We start from the raw sequence: 15,356 nt of genomic DNA, 5'->3' as shown, positions 1-15,356 counted from the left end.
AACGGGAAGCTCTGGCCACACTGGGCCCACCCACATCAGGGCACTGGCCAGCTGGACCGGGTGGCACCTACCCCTTCTGCAAGGCACACCCTCTCCAGTCTGCCCCACTCCCCAACCATCCCATGTGCCTCACTTACGGGACTTGCCTGGCCCCCACAGGCATCAGAGTCTGCAGCCCCAGCTCCAGCTCAAGTCACCCCAGCCTCCATTTGCCCCCTTACCAATGGTCCTGGGAGGCAGCCCAGGGGGGCCTGGCTGGAAGCCGAGTGTTCTCATCCCAGCTGACAGTGTCCCTTGGGCTCCAGGCCTCGGGCGTCCTCCGAGGAGAAAGTGGGTTCCCTGCTTCTTGATGACTTGCTGAGCCCACTGTGGCTCCCAGGACTACAGGTTCATCTCTAAGAGCACTGGGATGCCCATCTGAGGCAGGGATGGGCAGGGAGCCTGGGCATGTCTGGTGCCAGAATCCATTGCATCCCCATTTTGAAAATCAGAAATCAAACCCATTTTGAGGCCTCCAACTCTGTTTCCTCATTCCCAAGGGCAGTCACTAGTCGTTTCATGCTTTTCTAGGCCCCCAGCATGTTTCCAGGCCTCAGGAAGAACAGTGAGGGTTTCTATTTTCCCTCCCACCTACTTCTCTCTTCTCTCCTTGTCAATCCAGAAAACCCGGCATGTCACTGCGGACCCGAGGACTCAGGCAAGCCTTGCCTCTCCCTTAGCTGCTCCCCATGCTTCTCCAAGGGATCCCAGATCCAGGGCATCCTTCTCCCTTCCTCACTGTGTGACTGAGGGCAAGCCTCTGCACCTCTCTGAGCTGCAATTCTCTTTGTAAAAAGAGAACCTGGCCGCCCTGTTTGCATGGCCTCCTGCCTCAGGGTCGGGGTCTGGTGGAGAGGAACGGTCCAGCCTCAGATGTTAGGCTAATGGCTGGTGTCTGGCTGATCAGCCCATTCTAGTGTCTGTGCTGGAGAAATCCCCAGACACAAAGAGGTGTGAGGAGGGTGGTTCTGGAGAGTACCGCATGTGAATAGCAGAGGAAATGTGAGAACAGCCTAATCATCCATCCTAGAGGATGAGGGGCTGAGTGAGCTGTGGCCTCTGGGGCTGTGACTTGCTGGTCGAGGGACATCTGCTGGCTAGTGGCCGGTCCTCCTCCTCCTCGCTGTGCCCTCACTGTGCCCCAGGGGGGGCTCCCAAGGTGTAGCGGGAACTGCGCTGTTACCACGGGGCTGGGTTACTCCCCCCATTTTACAGATCAGGAAACTGAGGTGGGACTCTGGGATGTGCTCCTGGAAAAGCGAGCTAGAGAATGACAAACCAGGCTGAGAACGTTCAAGAGGTACTGTGAGAAACTTGCTCCATGTTTTCCATGCTGTGACACCAAAAAAGGCTGGAAAGAAAGACCACCAAACTGACCACGTGGGGGCTTCTGGGGAGGGGTTTAGGGTGGGTCAAAGGAGCCATTAGCCTGACCTGTAATTCTGTAATGCTTTTATTTTTGTAGCGGTTCATGTGTTGGCTTGTGAAATATAAAATGAATAATTGAAAAAGGGAGGGGGAGTCCCCGCAAGCTTGACGTCATTCGGAAGCCGTGAGGGTAGCCTCAGCTAGGCCGCAGAGACAGGGGCGTGGCAGCCCGACCCTGCCCACACCCCCGGGGCCCGGGAGACGAAGCTGGGGCCCCTCGTGAGTGGGCCCCAGCAGAGAAGTCATGGGAAATGCTAACAGTTTGTCTAGGTGTGATGCCCCAAGCCAGGGGTGCTGGTCCCCTGTCCCCAGCTTCCAGTCAGAGGCGGGAGCTCAGCCCCGACCAGAAGTGCCCCAGGCCTCTTCTCATCCCAGCGGATTTTCCCTTCTGTCGAAGGCCTTCCGGGAGAGGAGAAGCGCGCCCTGGGGGTCCCAGGGTGGCTCAGGGCTGGAGCAGCCGGTTGTCACACTGCAGGACCACCTCCCGCTATTCTTGTAGATGTGGGGAGTGGGGGGGTTCTGGGACACTGGGAGGCAGAGGGTGGCAGCACTCCTGGGTTCTCTCCCTAGTCCCACAGGAGCCTCCTTGAGCCACTTTTCACAGGCCTGCTGCCTCAGTTTCCCCTTCTGCACAGTGGGTTGTAGAGGTTCAGGTAGAAGCGCGTGTATTCCTACTCAAGCAGGCAGGGGTGAGACAGACCATCATGGCAGCCCCAAGACAGCACATCGTGGCCACTCTCTGTCCAGAAAGCCTGTGGGAACCTCAGCCAAGAGGTTGGTAGTCACCTGAGGATTGTCCCTGCAGAGGTCTCAGGTTGGACCTCAGGGAGAACCTCCCAGCAGAGTGAGGCATTTCTGTCCCCCTGAGACTCTCGGGAACCAGCTGCTGATGGGCTCCCCATGCTCTGCAGGGCACCGGCAGAAGCTGGAGGACCAGACCAAGCCATTCCCTGACCGCTTCGGGGACCTGGAACGGCTGCGCATGCGGGTGACCCCGAGCACGCCCAGTCCCCGTGGCTCAATCAGCACCACCAGCCACTATAGCAGCCAGGCCCAGACCCCCATCCAAGGTACGGCACAGGGGGAGCCGGGGTGCGGGGGGTGGAGGGGGGGTGGACGGGACCCTGGACGCGGTCCTGCCTCTCCAGACCAAAGGCTCATTTGAAGGTCATTCACTGCACTGCCTTGTTTGATGAAAGAGGGCGCTCGCTCTTGCTCATTGGCTCCTACAGATGTTTCTTGGGGATACTGTGTGCCCAGACCTGGGCTAGGCCCTTCATTCATTCACTCAGCAAACATGTACAGACGCCTACCACGTGCCACGCGCGGGATCAGCATGAATAGACACAGGCCCTGCCTCCAGGAACTCACGGTCTCCTGAGGGACATGGGTATTAATCTCATAGTGTACCCGTTAAAATTGGGGCATGACTTATCTAAGGAGCCTGTGGACCCCACGCGCCCCCTCCTGAGCCACCCGAAAGAGGGGCAGTGGTGGATGCCTCTGCCCAGGGCTGGGGCGACATTCTGAGGCCACGACAGCACTCGGGCAGCGTTTGTAAACAGCAAAGCGATGGTGCAGCCCTGGACCCACACAGCATTTCCTGGGGAAAGTCCCCCGTTGGCCCAGAGACTTCTCCCAAACAGAGAAGACGAGGGCGGCCTCTCAGCTGAGGCCCCAGACAGCGTCTGTGTGCCCACTGCCTGGGGGGACGCGGCCGGCACGAGGAGGCCTTGCAGAGGAGATGCATGCCTGGCCCGGGGCAGGTCCATACGTGGCCCAGTGAGGAGCATCTCCTCCGTTTTCCGGGCCCTCTCAGCCAGCAGGCTGGGGCACAGGAGCCTGTGTGTGATGGGCCCTTGGACCAGGTGGGGCAGAGAGCCCTCGTCCGAAGTGCCGAGAGTGGCCATTCCTGCAGGGCCTGCTTACAACCCATCTAGCAGAGGAGTGAACTGAGGCCCAAGAGATTAAGAGCCACTCTTGGGTCACAGAGCCCATCGATGACCAGGTCCGAAGTCCCCCCACACACCTGCTCCCAGGAACTTCCTGCACTTCTGAGGGTGCAGACAAGGGGGCCCCAAGCAGGAAGAGCCCGGGGTGGGGTGCGAGCTGACCCCCTTCTCCATGCTCCAGGACGGGCTTGGGGCTTACTGGGGCCCTCCGCTAAGGGAGGCCTTGCCCCCAGCCCTTGCCACCTGCGCCAGGCGTGTTGCAGTGGCCGGGGTCTTGATACGGCCTCGCAGCATGAAGAGACGGTCCCCTTCTTTTCCGGGATAGGAAGCTTCTGCTCTTGGCCTTGCTGAGCCCCCAAGGTGAGGAGAGACCCGTGGGCTAGTGAGTTTGAGGCAGTCAGTGGTTCTGAGCCCCGGGGGGCCTGCGCATGGGGGTCTGACCTCAAGAGACCGGGAGAGGTAATCTGCTGTCCAGGTTCCTGTCCGCCCCTGCCCGAAAGCTGTCCCTGCTCCCATCTCCCCCAGGCCAGCCCTTGTCAAGGCACACTGGCCTGACACGCCAGGCCTTTCCCTGCCATGGGCACAGCTGGGGCCCAGGGGGTATTGGAGCCCGGCCTGGGAGCCCCAGATTCTAGAAGGTGAGGGTGAACAATGGCTTCCTGTGCAGCAGCTCCCATGGAAGGAACACCTACCTCTCCCCTGCCACAGGTGACGGACACGGCTTAGAAATCGGTGCCTACAGAGCCTGAGGCAAGCCTACCCGCCCCCTGTCCGACCACTAAGGGCCGGGCCAGAATCCCTACCTCCACCCTGGGCCTGGGAGGAGAGGAGGCTGGGCCTGTATGGGGTGTGGCTGACCCAGTCCTTCCCCTTCTGCAGCATCCTGAGGCAGGGCCCCCAGGCCCTCCCTCCACACCCACGGGCAGCCTGTGTGGCCCTCTGCCCCAGCCAGCTCTCCCCCTTCCGGGGCCTGTGCTCTCCGGAGTGAACTTTGCCATCAGGTGGACCTGGCTAGGGATCCAGCTCTGCCAGGCCCCGGCTGTGATCTCAGGCAGATTACTTCACCTCTCTGAACCTCAGTATTCTCATCTGTAATGTGGGAAGAAGAGGGGTGTTGGCGGGGCCGGGTTTGGGGCCCCCTCATTGGCATTCCCCCTGTGGTGGGATGAGCCTCTGCCCTCAGACTCTATCCTGGGGATCCCCCTCAGGGCACCCCACCATCACTTCTGTCGATGCCCCTTAATAGCTTTGACCCCCTGGCTTTGGTCACTAGTAAGCAGTGCCGAGACCCCGACCCCTCCAGACGCCAGCCCCCGGCCCCCTCGGCTGTGGCTGCCCACGGTGGGGGCTTCTCGCAGCTCAAAGGCCTCATTCAGCCACCATGCAGCAGCTGGGGCAATTTGGAGAAGAAAATAAACATTTCCTTCCAGTGTTGGGATTGGCTGCTCCTCAGCCGACCAGCTCGGGTTTCCTGGGGCTACTGGGTTGGGGGTGCGGGGTAGCAGCCACAGGGGTGCTGAGGGCAGGCCCTCCCCCACCACCCAGGCAGTGAGGCAGGAGAGGACAGTGGCAGTCTGGGTGAGCCCAGCTCAGAGCCCACAGCCCATGGGAACTTCAAGGGCCACACGCACCAGGCCCGGGTCCACCTTGCACGGCCCTGGGCTTCCTGGGCCCTGTGCTTCCTGGGCTGCAGCCCTGCTGTCACGTTCTGGGGTCCCTGCTTGGGTTTCCTTTGTTTGGAGGATGGGGCTCCCATCGCGTGGGCGGCACTCACTTCCTGGGCTCAGAGTGGGGGTGTCAACCTTGTGCTTGGCTCTGCTCGGGGAGCCAGGCGCTGTCCACAAGGCCTTCTGCCCTGGTGTGCTGAGCTGAGGCGGGGAGCCAGGCACCTCTGACCCCTTACACCCCAGGGCAGCACTGACCCGCCAGGGGCCCTGTTAGAATACTAGATGTTCCAGAAGGCCCCAGTCATCCGTCGCCTTGACCCCCCCCCCCCCATCCACCCACCTGGAGTCTGGGAGCGTTGTTGCATTCTGATTCACAGTCAGGACCAGAACCAGAGCCTGCTAAGGCAACACCCCCAGTGGAGTCAGGAAGGTCCCAAAGCCCTGAGAAGTTACAGGTGTCACTTGAGGTCACACAGCACCTCAGGCAGATCTGGGGAAACTAGAGGCCTGAGGGGACCTGCAGCTCGCCACCCTTAGCCAAGCCTCAGAGCAGGCAGGGCCCACGTAGAGCTGGCCACGTGACAGGGACAGGTCTCTCTCTGAGTCCTATTTGGTGGGGGTAGCACAGAGGGGTTGGGGCCAGACAGACTTGCCCTCGGGACCACCACTGGGGGATCATCCACCTCTCTACTGCTGCCCAGAGTCACCCCCTCGGCCAGGGTACAAGGAAAGCCCAGGGTCAGGGACCCCCCTTTGCAGGGCCCTGCACGGGCCAGTTCTCTCGGGTGCTCAGAGCAAGAGGTGCTCCAGCCGGTGCACAGTGCAAACCCTCATTGGAGCCTCTACTCTGTGTGGGTCTAAGCACTTCACATGTAGGAACTAATTTAACCCCTAGCAACTGTTACTGCCTGTATTTTTCATGTGGGAAGATATGCACAGAGAGGTTAGGTGACTTGCCCAAGGACACACAACCAGTAAGTGTCAGACAACCAGGATACACACAACACACAACCAGGATAAGTGCCGTGCTGGGCTGCCTCAGAGACAGGACAGCTACCTGTCAGGCCCATTCCAGAGCTCAGAACCTGAGCCCTAGGATTCTGTGCCAGGTCGTGTGCTGTGTGACCCTTAGGCAAGCGCCTCACCCTCTCTAGGCCTGAGTTTTCCTACTGAAGGGGTTAGACTCAATCCTGAAGCCCCTTTGAATGCTGAGGTTCAGGGGGTCTGTGACTGCAAGAGTAGGGCGCAGAGGCTGAGAGGCTCTTGTCTGGGAGTCCAGTGAGGACCCATACCTGCAGGAACTAGGGCAGGGCCTGGGCTGGACGCCGGGTCCCTCCATGTGAAGGCGCGTTCGGCCCACCAAGCCCCTCCGGCTGCCGTCTCGCTTTGCTGCTGAGCCAGGTGAAGGTGGCGTCTCTTCCCTGTCTGGCCCCCGGTCAGCCTCAGCCCACAGGACAGCCCTGGGGACACAGGCCCACAGTGAGGGACAGACAGCGGCTGTGGAGCCAGCCCCCACAACACCAGCAGGAGCTCCTGGAAGCTACCTGAGCCCCACCTGGGCAGGAGAGGTGCACACACCCAGCAGCAGGGAGCCGAAAGCAGAGGCCTTGGGATGAGCTCCAGTCCTTCCTTTGCAAAATTAGGAAAATCAGTCTCTCACTCTGCGCCTCAGTTTCCTTATCTGTAAAAGCATGCTCCAGCTCCCAAGCTCAGAGCACCATTGGAGACTCTCTTCATACCCACAGTCTTACCAGTTATTAACAGCGAGGGAGGAAGGCAGAAGCTGTTCCTCACACCCCCAGCAGCCCAGGTGGGCCCACCTTCATGCCCTGGACAGGCTTCTGCACTGCTAGGCTGTAAAGAGGACTCCATGAGGAGAAGGGAAAGTCCTCCCCCTTCTCCACGTGCCCACAGAGGCCTCCAAGGCCACCCATGGCCCAGGCACCTGCTCTCACCTGCCTCCCAGGTGGGGCCGCATTCCGAGCCGGGCAGACTCCAGCCTGCAAGCAGCCCAGGGCAGTAAGAGCGGAGGCAGATCTAGAAGCAGGGATTCCCCGCAATTGGCCGGTGAACCAGAGTCCCGACGCTTCATTCTTTTTTTTTTTTTTTTTTTTTTTAATTATTCGGGGCGCCTGGGTGGCTCAGTCATTAAGTGTCTGCCTTCGGCCCAGGCCATGATCCCGGGATCCTGGGATCGAGTCCCGTGTCGGGCTCCCTCCTTGTGAGCCTGCTTCTCCCTCTCCCATTCCCCGTGCTGTGCTAGCTCTCTATCAAATAAATAAATAAAATCTTTAAAAAAAGAAAAAGATTTGTTTATTTGAGAGAGAGAAAGAGCACACGTGCTCAGCGGGGACGGGCAGAGAGGGAGTCTTAAGCAGATTCCCTGCTGAACATGGAGCCCCGCGCAGGGCTCGATCTCACAACCCTGGGATCATGACCTGAGCCGAAACGGAGCCGGGCGCCCCACCAATGGGCCACCCAGGCGCCCCTCCCAAGGTCGTTCTTGAAGAGGCCCCCCTGGGGTGCTGTCAGACTGTGGCTGACTGTCCCCCTTGCTGTCCCCCAGGCACCTCGGACTTGAACCCTTTCTCCGACCCCCGCCAGTTTGACCGCTCCTTCCCGGCGCTGCAGACGTTCACGGAGAGCCGCTTCCCGGACCCCAGGATGCATTACCCGGGCGCCATGTCGGCCGCCTTCCCCTACAGCGCGACGCCCTCGGGCGGCCTCAGCGTGGCCAGCATGCCGGCCACCAGCCGCTTCCACCACACCTACCTCCCGCCGCCCTACCCAGGGGCCCCGCAGAACCAGAGCGGGCCCTTCCAGGCCAACCCGTCCCCCTACCACCTCTACTACGGCGCATCCTCCGGCTCCTACCAGTTCTCCATGGTGGCCGGCAGCAGCAGCGGGGGCGACCGCTCCCCCACCCGCATGCTGGCCTCCTGCACCAGCAGCGCGTCTGTCGCCGCCGGCAACCTCATGAACCCCAGCCTGGGCGGCCAGAGCGACAGCGTGGAGGCGGACGGCAGCCACAGCAACTCCCCCACCGCCCTGAGCACGCCGGGCCGCATGGACGAGGCCGTGTGGCGGCCCTACTGACCCCCCGCCCTCCCCCGGCTCCAGGCGGACTGCTCCCGACGGAGGCAGGGACCCCACGAACCTTCCCGGCAAGTGGCTGGCCCGGCTCGGAGGCTCGGGGCAGGAATGGGACTTATGCTCCGGGCCAATCACGGGCCCAGGGTCCACGAGTTCCTGGGGCCCGGAGCTGGTGGGTGGCTCTGAGAGCATCTAGTCCGGCCACGTCGTTGTACAGATAGGTAGGGACCTCCCTCAGGCCGCTGGCCTATAGCTCAGATCCTCATCTCATCCCACGTGCCTGTGGGAAGGTAGCCTCCTGCCACCTCCCCTGGAATAACCTGGCTGTCCCCAGCCGTGCCCGGTGCTATCACAGGGCCCAGGTCCCCTGGGGGCAGAGACCATCTGTTCCAGAGAGAGGTGGCATTTGCCCACATGGCCTGCGTCTGACCCACGGGGCCCTGGAAAGACCTCCCCACCCCCTCCCCTTCCTCAGAGACCCTGTTACCCCGTGGGCCCAGCCCTCCCTCAGCATTTATGCAAACTGACTCAGAACTGGAAGGTCTCCCCGCCCCTGAGAGGGTTTCCCCTCGTTGTATAGATGGGGACGGGACCCATCCAGAGGCCCTAGGAAGAGATGGGATGAGAAGACCCCCAAGCCAGTTGCCCCCCGCCCCACCCAGCTCTGCTTCCCTAGAGTTCCTAACAGCTGAAAGCCTCCCACCCTGTCCCAGCTGTCTGCGGGTCCCAAGCCCCAGAGACTAGCCAATGGCAGCGGGTCCCTAAAACCAGGAAAAACACCTGCAGACAGGTGCACTTTACCAGCCCAAGGTGTTCACCCTCTCTTCTCTTGGTGGAGGGCCAGGGATCCCCCTTCCCCCGCCTCCTTGGCTGGTCTCAGAATTGCCATTTTTGGAAAGAGCACAGGGACCAGAGAGGTCCTAGCAGAAGGCATCGGGGTGAGGGGTCACGGGGTCAGATTTCAGCAACCCTGTCCCACCTCGGTCCAGCCAAGTTGGGGGTTGCACACCCCCAACCCCCAGCCCTGTGGGCAGGCCCGGCCAGATCTTCCAGCCTTTGACAGCACTCCACCTTGAACCAGTCTGTGCTCCAAAAGCAGGCTTGAACAAAAACCAGTTTTTAGAATGAGAAGCATCAAACATTTTCAAACCCACGGTCTCTTAGAGGTAAAGCCCTACAGTAGTGACCAGCAGCCCCTCTGCCTTCAGAGAGCATGGCACTGTAAGGCCTTCCGGCGTCCTACCAACTTCCAGCCGAAGGCCCACGTTGGTGGGGACCCAAGGGAGCCCCAGGCGACGCTAGAGCTCACATCTGCGGCTCGCAGACATTTGCCCAAGAGGAATTGGAGAGGTGGGGAGCCGCGGCTGCGGGGCGGCGGGACCGAAGGGCTGGCCAGCCTCGGCGCAGCACCCCTGTCCTCAGGGGGGAGGCGTTGCCCCTTTAGTTTGCAGATGGGAAAGCAGGACCTGCCCAGGGGTTCAGGCTGCACAGATGCTCATGTCTGAGTTTAGTTCTAAAAAGGCGCAAGTGGAAAGGACAAGAAGACCCGTAAGGGCTAGACAGCGTGTGGTTTTCAGCCATCGTTTCAGCCACATCCTCTGTGGATGTGACAACCTGCCCTCCGTCCTTGTCGTCTCTGTGATAGCTCTCGGCCTGCCGTGCCACCCCCGACCTGTAACAGCAACCAGATGACGCGCACCGGATACGCACTCCAGCGAGCTAGGAAGTCCTTGTGGTGATCTCACTCAAACCCCTCCCGCTGCAGTTTCTCTGGTCCTGTCCTCACTGGAAAAAGCAGTCTCCGTCTCTTCAAGATAGCTGCTGGGGTGTCCTGCTGATTCCCTGCACCCAGGGGGGCTCCCCACCCCTTCTCAGGAAGCAGCTACAAATCCATTGCCCTGGTACCTCCCTCACGCCTGTTCTCTGTGGTTGCAGACTGGCCCCAGGCCTGCAGGGGAGGCACCCTGGGGTCCCCAGTGCCCAGCACTTTGTAGCCCCACTCCGGATTACTAGCCCTTCCTGATAGCCAAGGCCTGGTAGGGGCAGAGACAGGAAATAAATGGATCTCCTCCCCGCCCCCGCCGACTAAAAGCGATGACAGCCATGCCGAGTCTGTTTTTAAGGCCCATAGTGGGTACAAACGGCTCGGGCTGCTAGGAATGGGTCCTTACTTACAAGGCTGCTTTAAAGTTGTCCTCGGCGAACACACTGATTTAGAAAGCACAAGGAAACGGAGGGGTTTTGATACCATATTACTGTAAGCTTGGTGGTGGTGGGTACAGAGCCTTTGTGACATATTGTCATGTCGAGGTGGTAATACCTGCCACACACACATCTTCAGTGAAACCGTCCCAGAGCTGGGAAGGGGGGGAGGGGTGGAAACTGCTTTGCACTATAATTTGCTTAGTGTGTTTGTTTTCAATGCACAACTTGCTGTACAGTAAACTGTCTGTCTTCTGTACTATTTAACTGTAAAATGGAATTTTGACTGATTTGTTACAATAATATAACTCTTGAGATGTGTTGAAGGATCCCAATGCCAGACTTCTAGGGCTGTGTGTATGGGGTTGGAAGCCGGCGGGGTGGGGGTGGGGGGCTCTCCGACCGTGGCCAAGGAGGAACAGGGCAGGGCCTGGGGACAGGAACAGGACTAAACCCACTGCTTTGGAGACCTCCAGCCCCTTGGCCTCCCTGCATCCAGCTCCATCAGTAATGACCACGGGAACCGCTCTGGGCAAGTGCGGCCTCCTCCTGGTGTGGCTGGAACCCCAGAGGGACATCAGACAGGTCTTCATGGTGCCACCACGACTCACAAGTAGCCCGAAGGAGCAGTGTACCCCACCTTGTTCCCCAGGCTCGGAGTGGGGCGGGGGCAGAGGCGGGTGGAGGGAGCACAGCCTCGGGGAGCACCCCGCCCCGGGGCCTGTGTTTGCTGGGCCCACAGCAGTTTAGCAGCAGATCAGAACTACAAAGCAGGCAGCTGGGTCAGCTCCCCCCGTTTGCAGATGAGGCAGTAAAGGTGCAAAGACAGGGTGTCACCTGGCCTCCCATCTCCCCAGAGATGTTTGTGGCTGACGGCGGGCGCTGTGCGTGTGACTGCCCGGGGACCTGTCTCGGTGCCTGCCAGCGAAGAGGCCCGGCCGCCCGTGCCTGTCCAGGTGGGACCCGAGGGGGTGAATTCTCACAGAACAGACCTTATTCTCTAATGAAAATACTTCAAAACTAATCCCAAGACTTTGCCCCTTTCCGTTAGGTCGGTCTGCCTGAAACTCAACACCCGACAGGAAGTTTCCCTTTCCTCGGCCTAAACCCTTGATCTGGGCCCCTGCCCCCACAGCACCCGTTGGGCCCCAGGGGCGGCAGGCTGTCTCCCAGCAAGCCCCCAACCCCAGCTGCAGAATTTCTGAGTGTGCTCGGGTGGCGTCTGCCTGGCATGAGCAGGGCTGGTCCTGGACAGGCCAACACTCTGCTTCCAGAAATGGGTTGAGTTGGGGTCACTTTGTAGGCAATCGTGGACATTAGGAGGGGACTACAGTTCAAGCCCCTGCGCCCCAGCCACACTTTGGTGCCACGGCTGCTGGGAGAGGAGCTGTGACCTCTAGAGCCCCTGACTCAAAGCTCCATCGCCTTCCCCCAGCAGGCACGGACCAGCGTACCCAGTGCATCCAAGACGAGAACTGAGGCGGGAAGAAGTCCTGGGACTGGGCCCCCCGGGGGGGGGGGGAGGGGGGGGGTGCGGGGGGATCACAGAGCTTGAGGGTTGTAACCACAGTGGCCTGCAGGTGGCAGCAGATGGGGAGCATGCAAGGTCCCCTCAGGGTGGTAGTTCAGTGGGACTTCCTAATCTTGGGAGCTTCATCCTCAGAAGGGCCTGGGAAATGTCTGGGTTGGAAGAACGATTTGCTTTCCCCCTTTAGCTGTGTGGCAGTGGGTGGTCCCTGTCCCCCTCTGAGCTTCCTTTTTTTTTTTTTTTTTAAAGATTTTTTATTTATTTATTTGACAGAAAGAGACCCAGCGAGAGAGGGAACACAAGCAGGGGGAGTGGGAGAGGGAGAAGCAGGCTCCCCGCGGAGCAGGGAGCCCGATGCGGGGCTCGATCCCAGGACCCTGGGACCATGACCTGAGCCGAAGGCAGACGCTTAACGACTGAGCCACCCAGGCGCCCCCCGCTCCGAGCTTCCTTTTCTATTCATACTTCTATTCTATACTGTGTCCGAGTACCTGTGCGTGAGTGGAATCACAGGTCCCATGATCACTAAAGGCCCCGCTTTGGGACAGCCGTTTACTTGGCTTGAGGGAAAGTTTGACATCCCTAGTTCGGTAACCCCAGAGTCCTGGAGCCCTGGCCAGGCGCCCCCACCTCCCCTGAGCTGCCATCAGGAGCTCAGGACGTGAAGCAGTCCGTCCAGGATGAAGAGGCCATTTTGTCCCAGAGTCTGGGAGCCCGTTGGCCTCCAGAATTCCATTTTGGAGGCTCCAGGAGTTGCTCTGGGCTGGGCGGGGCCTACAGTCTCACCAAACCCCACGCCCGCCCCACAGCCTGTGTGTGGCTGGCCTGGCCATAGGCTGAGAGCGGCAGTGCAGGCCTTGGGGCTCCCAGAGGTGGCCTCCTGGGCACAGGGCTGTGCTGAGCACCTCCTGAAAGGGGATGTGGCCCCCAGACAAAGCACTGCCCCTCGGAGCAGTCCTGCAACTGCAGGGCTTCCGGCCATAGGGAAGCTCTGGCTTGTATTCTGAGAGGGACGTCCCGGCAGGATTTTATGGCCCGAGACAGTGACACGTGCCCAAGGGGAATATTGTGAGGGTCTCAGAAGACTCCTGGGGGGCCAGCAGGGGGTATTCCGGGGAGGATCAGGGTTAGACGCAGACCCCATAAACACAGGCACCCAGGTTCCCCCCTCCCCCCGCCGGCATGGCCCAGGGGCAGCTCTCAGCCACACCACGTACCCGCTTGGCCACGTGAGCAGGGAATGGCACCTCAGTGGGTCGGTTCGTTTTGGGGTCGTAAATGAAATGAGCTGTCAAACAAATGGGGGTGGGGGCAGCCAGAGTGAAAGAATGAACTGTTCCTTGCGGAAACCCGGAGTGCCCCCATTCCTCCCCACGAGGGCCAGGGAGCTGGAAGGGGGAGGGGCCGCACCCCCCAACATCCGCATCCACACCTGTGTGGTCCAGCGGCTAGAGGAGCCTGGAGGGCCGGATTCCAGGCTTCCTATTTTTAGTTTTGCAGCTAAACTCATGCTGTTTTATGTATTTATATTGACCCGTGGAGAAAGCCTGCCCTGAGCCCGGCCAGGAGGAAGGCTTCAGGGGAATGGGGAGTAGAACAGCCCCAGAGCCAGTTTTCTGGAGCCACTTTGTGCCCACGCCGACTGCTGGAAACAGTTGTGGCCTCGCTGGTGTCCTAATGGGTGGCAGCTGTCTGGGCCACACCACCCCACGCTGCTCTTTCGGCCTGATGTCTGCAAGGCCTTGGCCAGGGTTCTTCACTCATTCGCCAAACATAGACCCATGCCCCACCGTACCAGCAGCTGCCAGACAGCAAGAAGAAATGGCAAATAAGTCACAGCCATGCTCTTGAGGAGCACACAGGGCTGACAGGCAGGAAAGCAGGTGTGCTGACCCATGGGCTACATGGTGTGGATGAGACAAGATGGAAAGATCAGGAAATTCACCTGGCAGAGATGCGGCAGCTGGGCCGCATCTAAGCATCTAAGCAGAGGGCACCGCCTGTGCACAGGCCTGAAGGACGGGAGCTGGGCAGTGGGGAAAGCAGAGCAACATCAACAGGATGGGGAGACAGGGGGGCCCAGGTCACAGGGGCCGGCAGCCAGTCGGAGGGGATTTGGTTCTGCAGACACTGGGGAGCCAAGCTGAGGTGTGGCGGCACATTCAGATAGGTGTGTGTTGGAGGGGATAGCACCGTGGTGGCGTGCAATGTGGGCTGCAAGCAGGTGCAGAGACCTGTTCACAAGCTACTGCAATGGTCCAGGCAGAGGAGGGCAGAGCCTGTGCACAATGGCAGGAGGAGGAGCAAAGCGTTCCTAAGGCACTTTTAACACTGAAGTCACAGGAAGGACCCAGGACCTAAACCTCAGCTCTGTTTTTCTCGGTTTCTCAGGGTTATAGCCTCTAAAGGAGCCACCGGAGACAAGGTTGCAATAAGAGTTTTTGTTATTGACAGCTGTGCAAAAACAACAGCCCTGCCCTCTCCCTGACCCCCCACCCCACAGGTTGTCCTGCCTCATGACAACCACCTGACCACCACACCCAAGGCCACAGGCAGCCTCTCAGACTAAAGCATTCAGGGCTCAGAGTCTGGTCCAGCCACCGCACTCTCCTCTGTGGCCTGAAGATATAATAGTTACAAGACCTTGAGTTTGAGGTTCCCAAGTTCTATGTATTACAAATTGTAAAACCACATTTTAAAATTACACTAAATAACAGGGTGCTGGGTGGCTCAGCCAGTTAGGCATCTGACTCTTGGTTTTGGCTCAGGTCATCATCTCAGGGTCGTGAGATCAAGCCCTGAGTCGGGCTCTGTGCTGGGTGTGGAGCCTGCTTAAGAGTCTGTCTCAAAAATAAATAAATAAATAAACAAATGAAAAAACTACTCTAAATAATACATAGTCACGGGAGAGAAGGGAGATAATACAGATCACCAAAAAGAGCACAAGAAAAATCACCCACAATCCCACCCCTCCAAAGATAAGCATTGTTAATATTTTCAGTGTTTTTGTTCCCCCATCCAGAACTCTATTTTCTATAAATATGTACTTTTCCAGGAATAAACATTTTTCTAGCCAGTTATACATTGTATAACAGTATATCAATTAATGCATTTTAAAGATAGAAACAAAAGTAATCTAGAATGAAATCACTGAAAGGATGGGGTTATAACTGTTTTCCGTATTCTTCTTTATATTTTTTGGTGTTTTCCAAAGTTCTCCAAAATGAGCACATTTGTCAGGGGGATCATATATTATTAAATTTCTAGACCCTAAATATGCAAGCAGAGGAGTTCAAGATTGGGTTTGGACCGAAGCTTTTGACATTAGCTGAGGCATCGCCTCTTCCAGAGAGCCTTCCTTGATAACCCCGTGCTAGGTTTGGTGCCTTCTCTGTGCATTTATCTTTGAAATAATAACAACAACAGCTAATACTGTTTGCCAAATAT

At 58.8% G+C, this 15,356-nt stretch overlaps 1 protein-coding gene across 1 annotated transcript in view; it reads left to right on the top strand.

Moving 5' to 3' along the window:
* The window catches only part of RUNX3 (RUNX family transcription factor 3), a 60,437-nt gene extending 49,721 nt beyond the window's left edge, over positions 1–10,716 (top strand). Inside the window, exons 5-6 of the mRNA XM_081817769.1 lie at positions 2,379–2,537; positions 7,653–10,716. Coding sequence (XP_081673895.1) covers positions 2,379–2,537; positions 7,653–8,182 — 689 coding nt within the window. The 3' untranslated portion in view covers positions 8,183–10,716. The remainder of the gene's footprint in view (positions 1–2,378; positions 2,538–7,652) is intronic.
* Positions 10,717–15,356: the final 4,640 nt, after the last annotated feature.

This window comes from Leptonychotes weddellii, chromosome 4, assembly GCF_054177405.1.
Source record: "Leptonychotes weddellii isolate Sample4059 chromosome 4, ASM5417740v2, whole genome shotgun sequence".
NCBI lineage: Eukaryota > Metazoa > Chordata > Mammalia > Carnivora > Phocidae > Leptonychotes > Leptonychotes weddellii.
The sequence above is the reverse complement of the archived record's forward strand: the minus strand, read 5'-3'. Positions and strand labels throughout refer to the sequence as shown.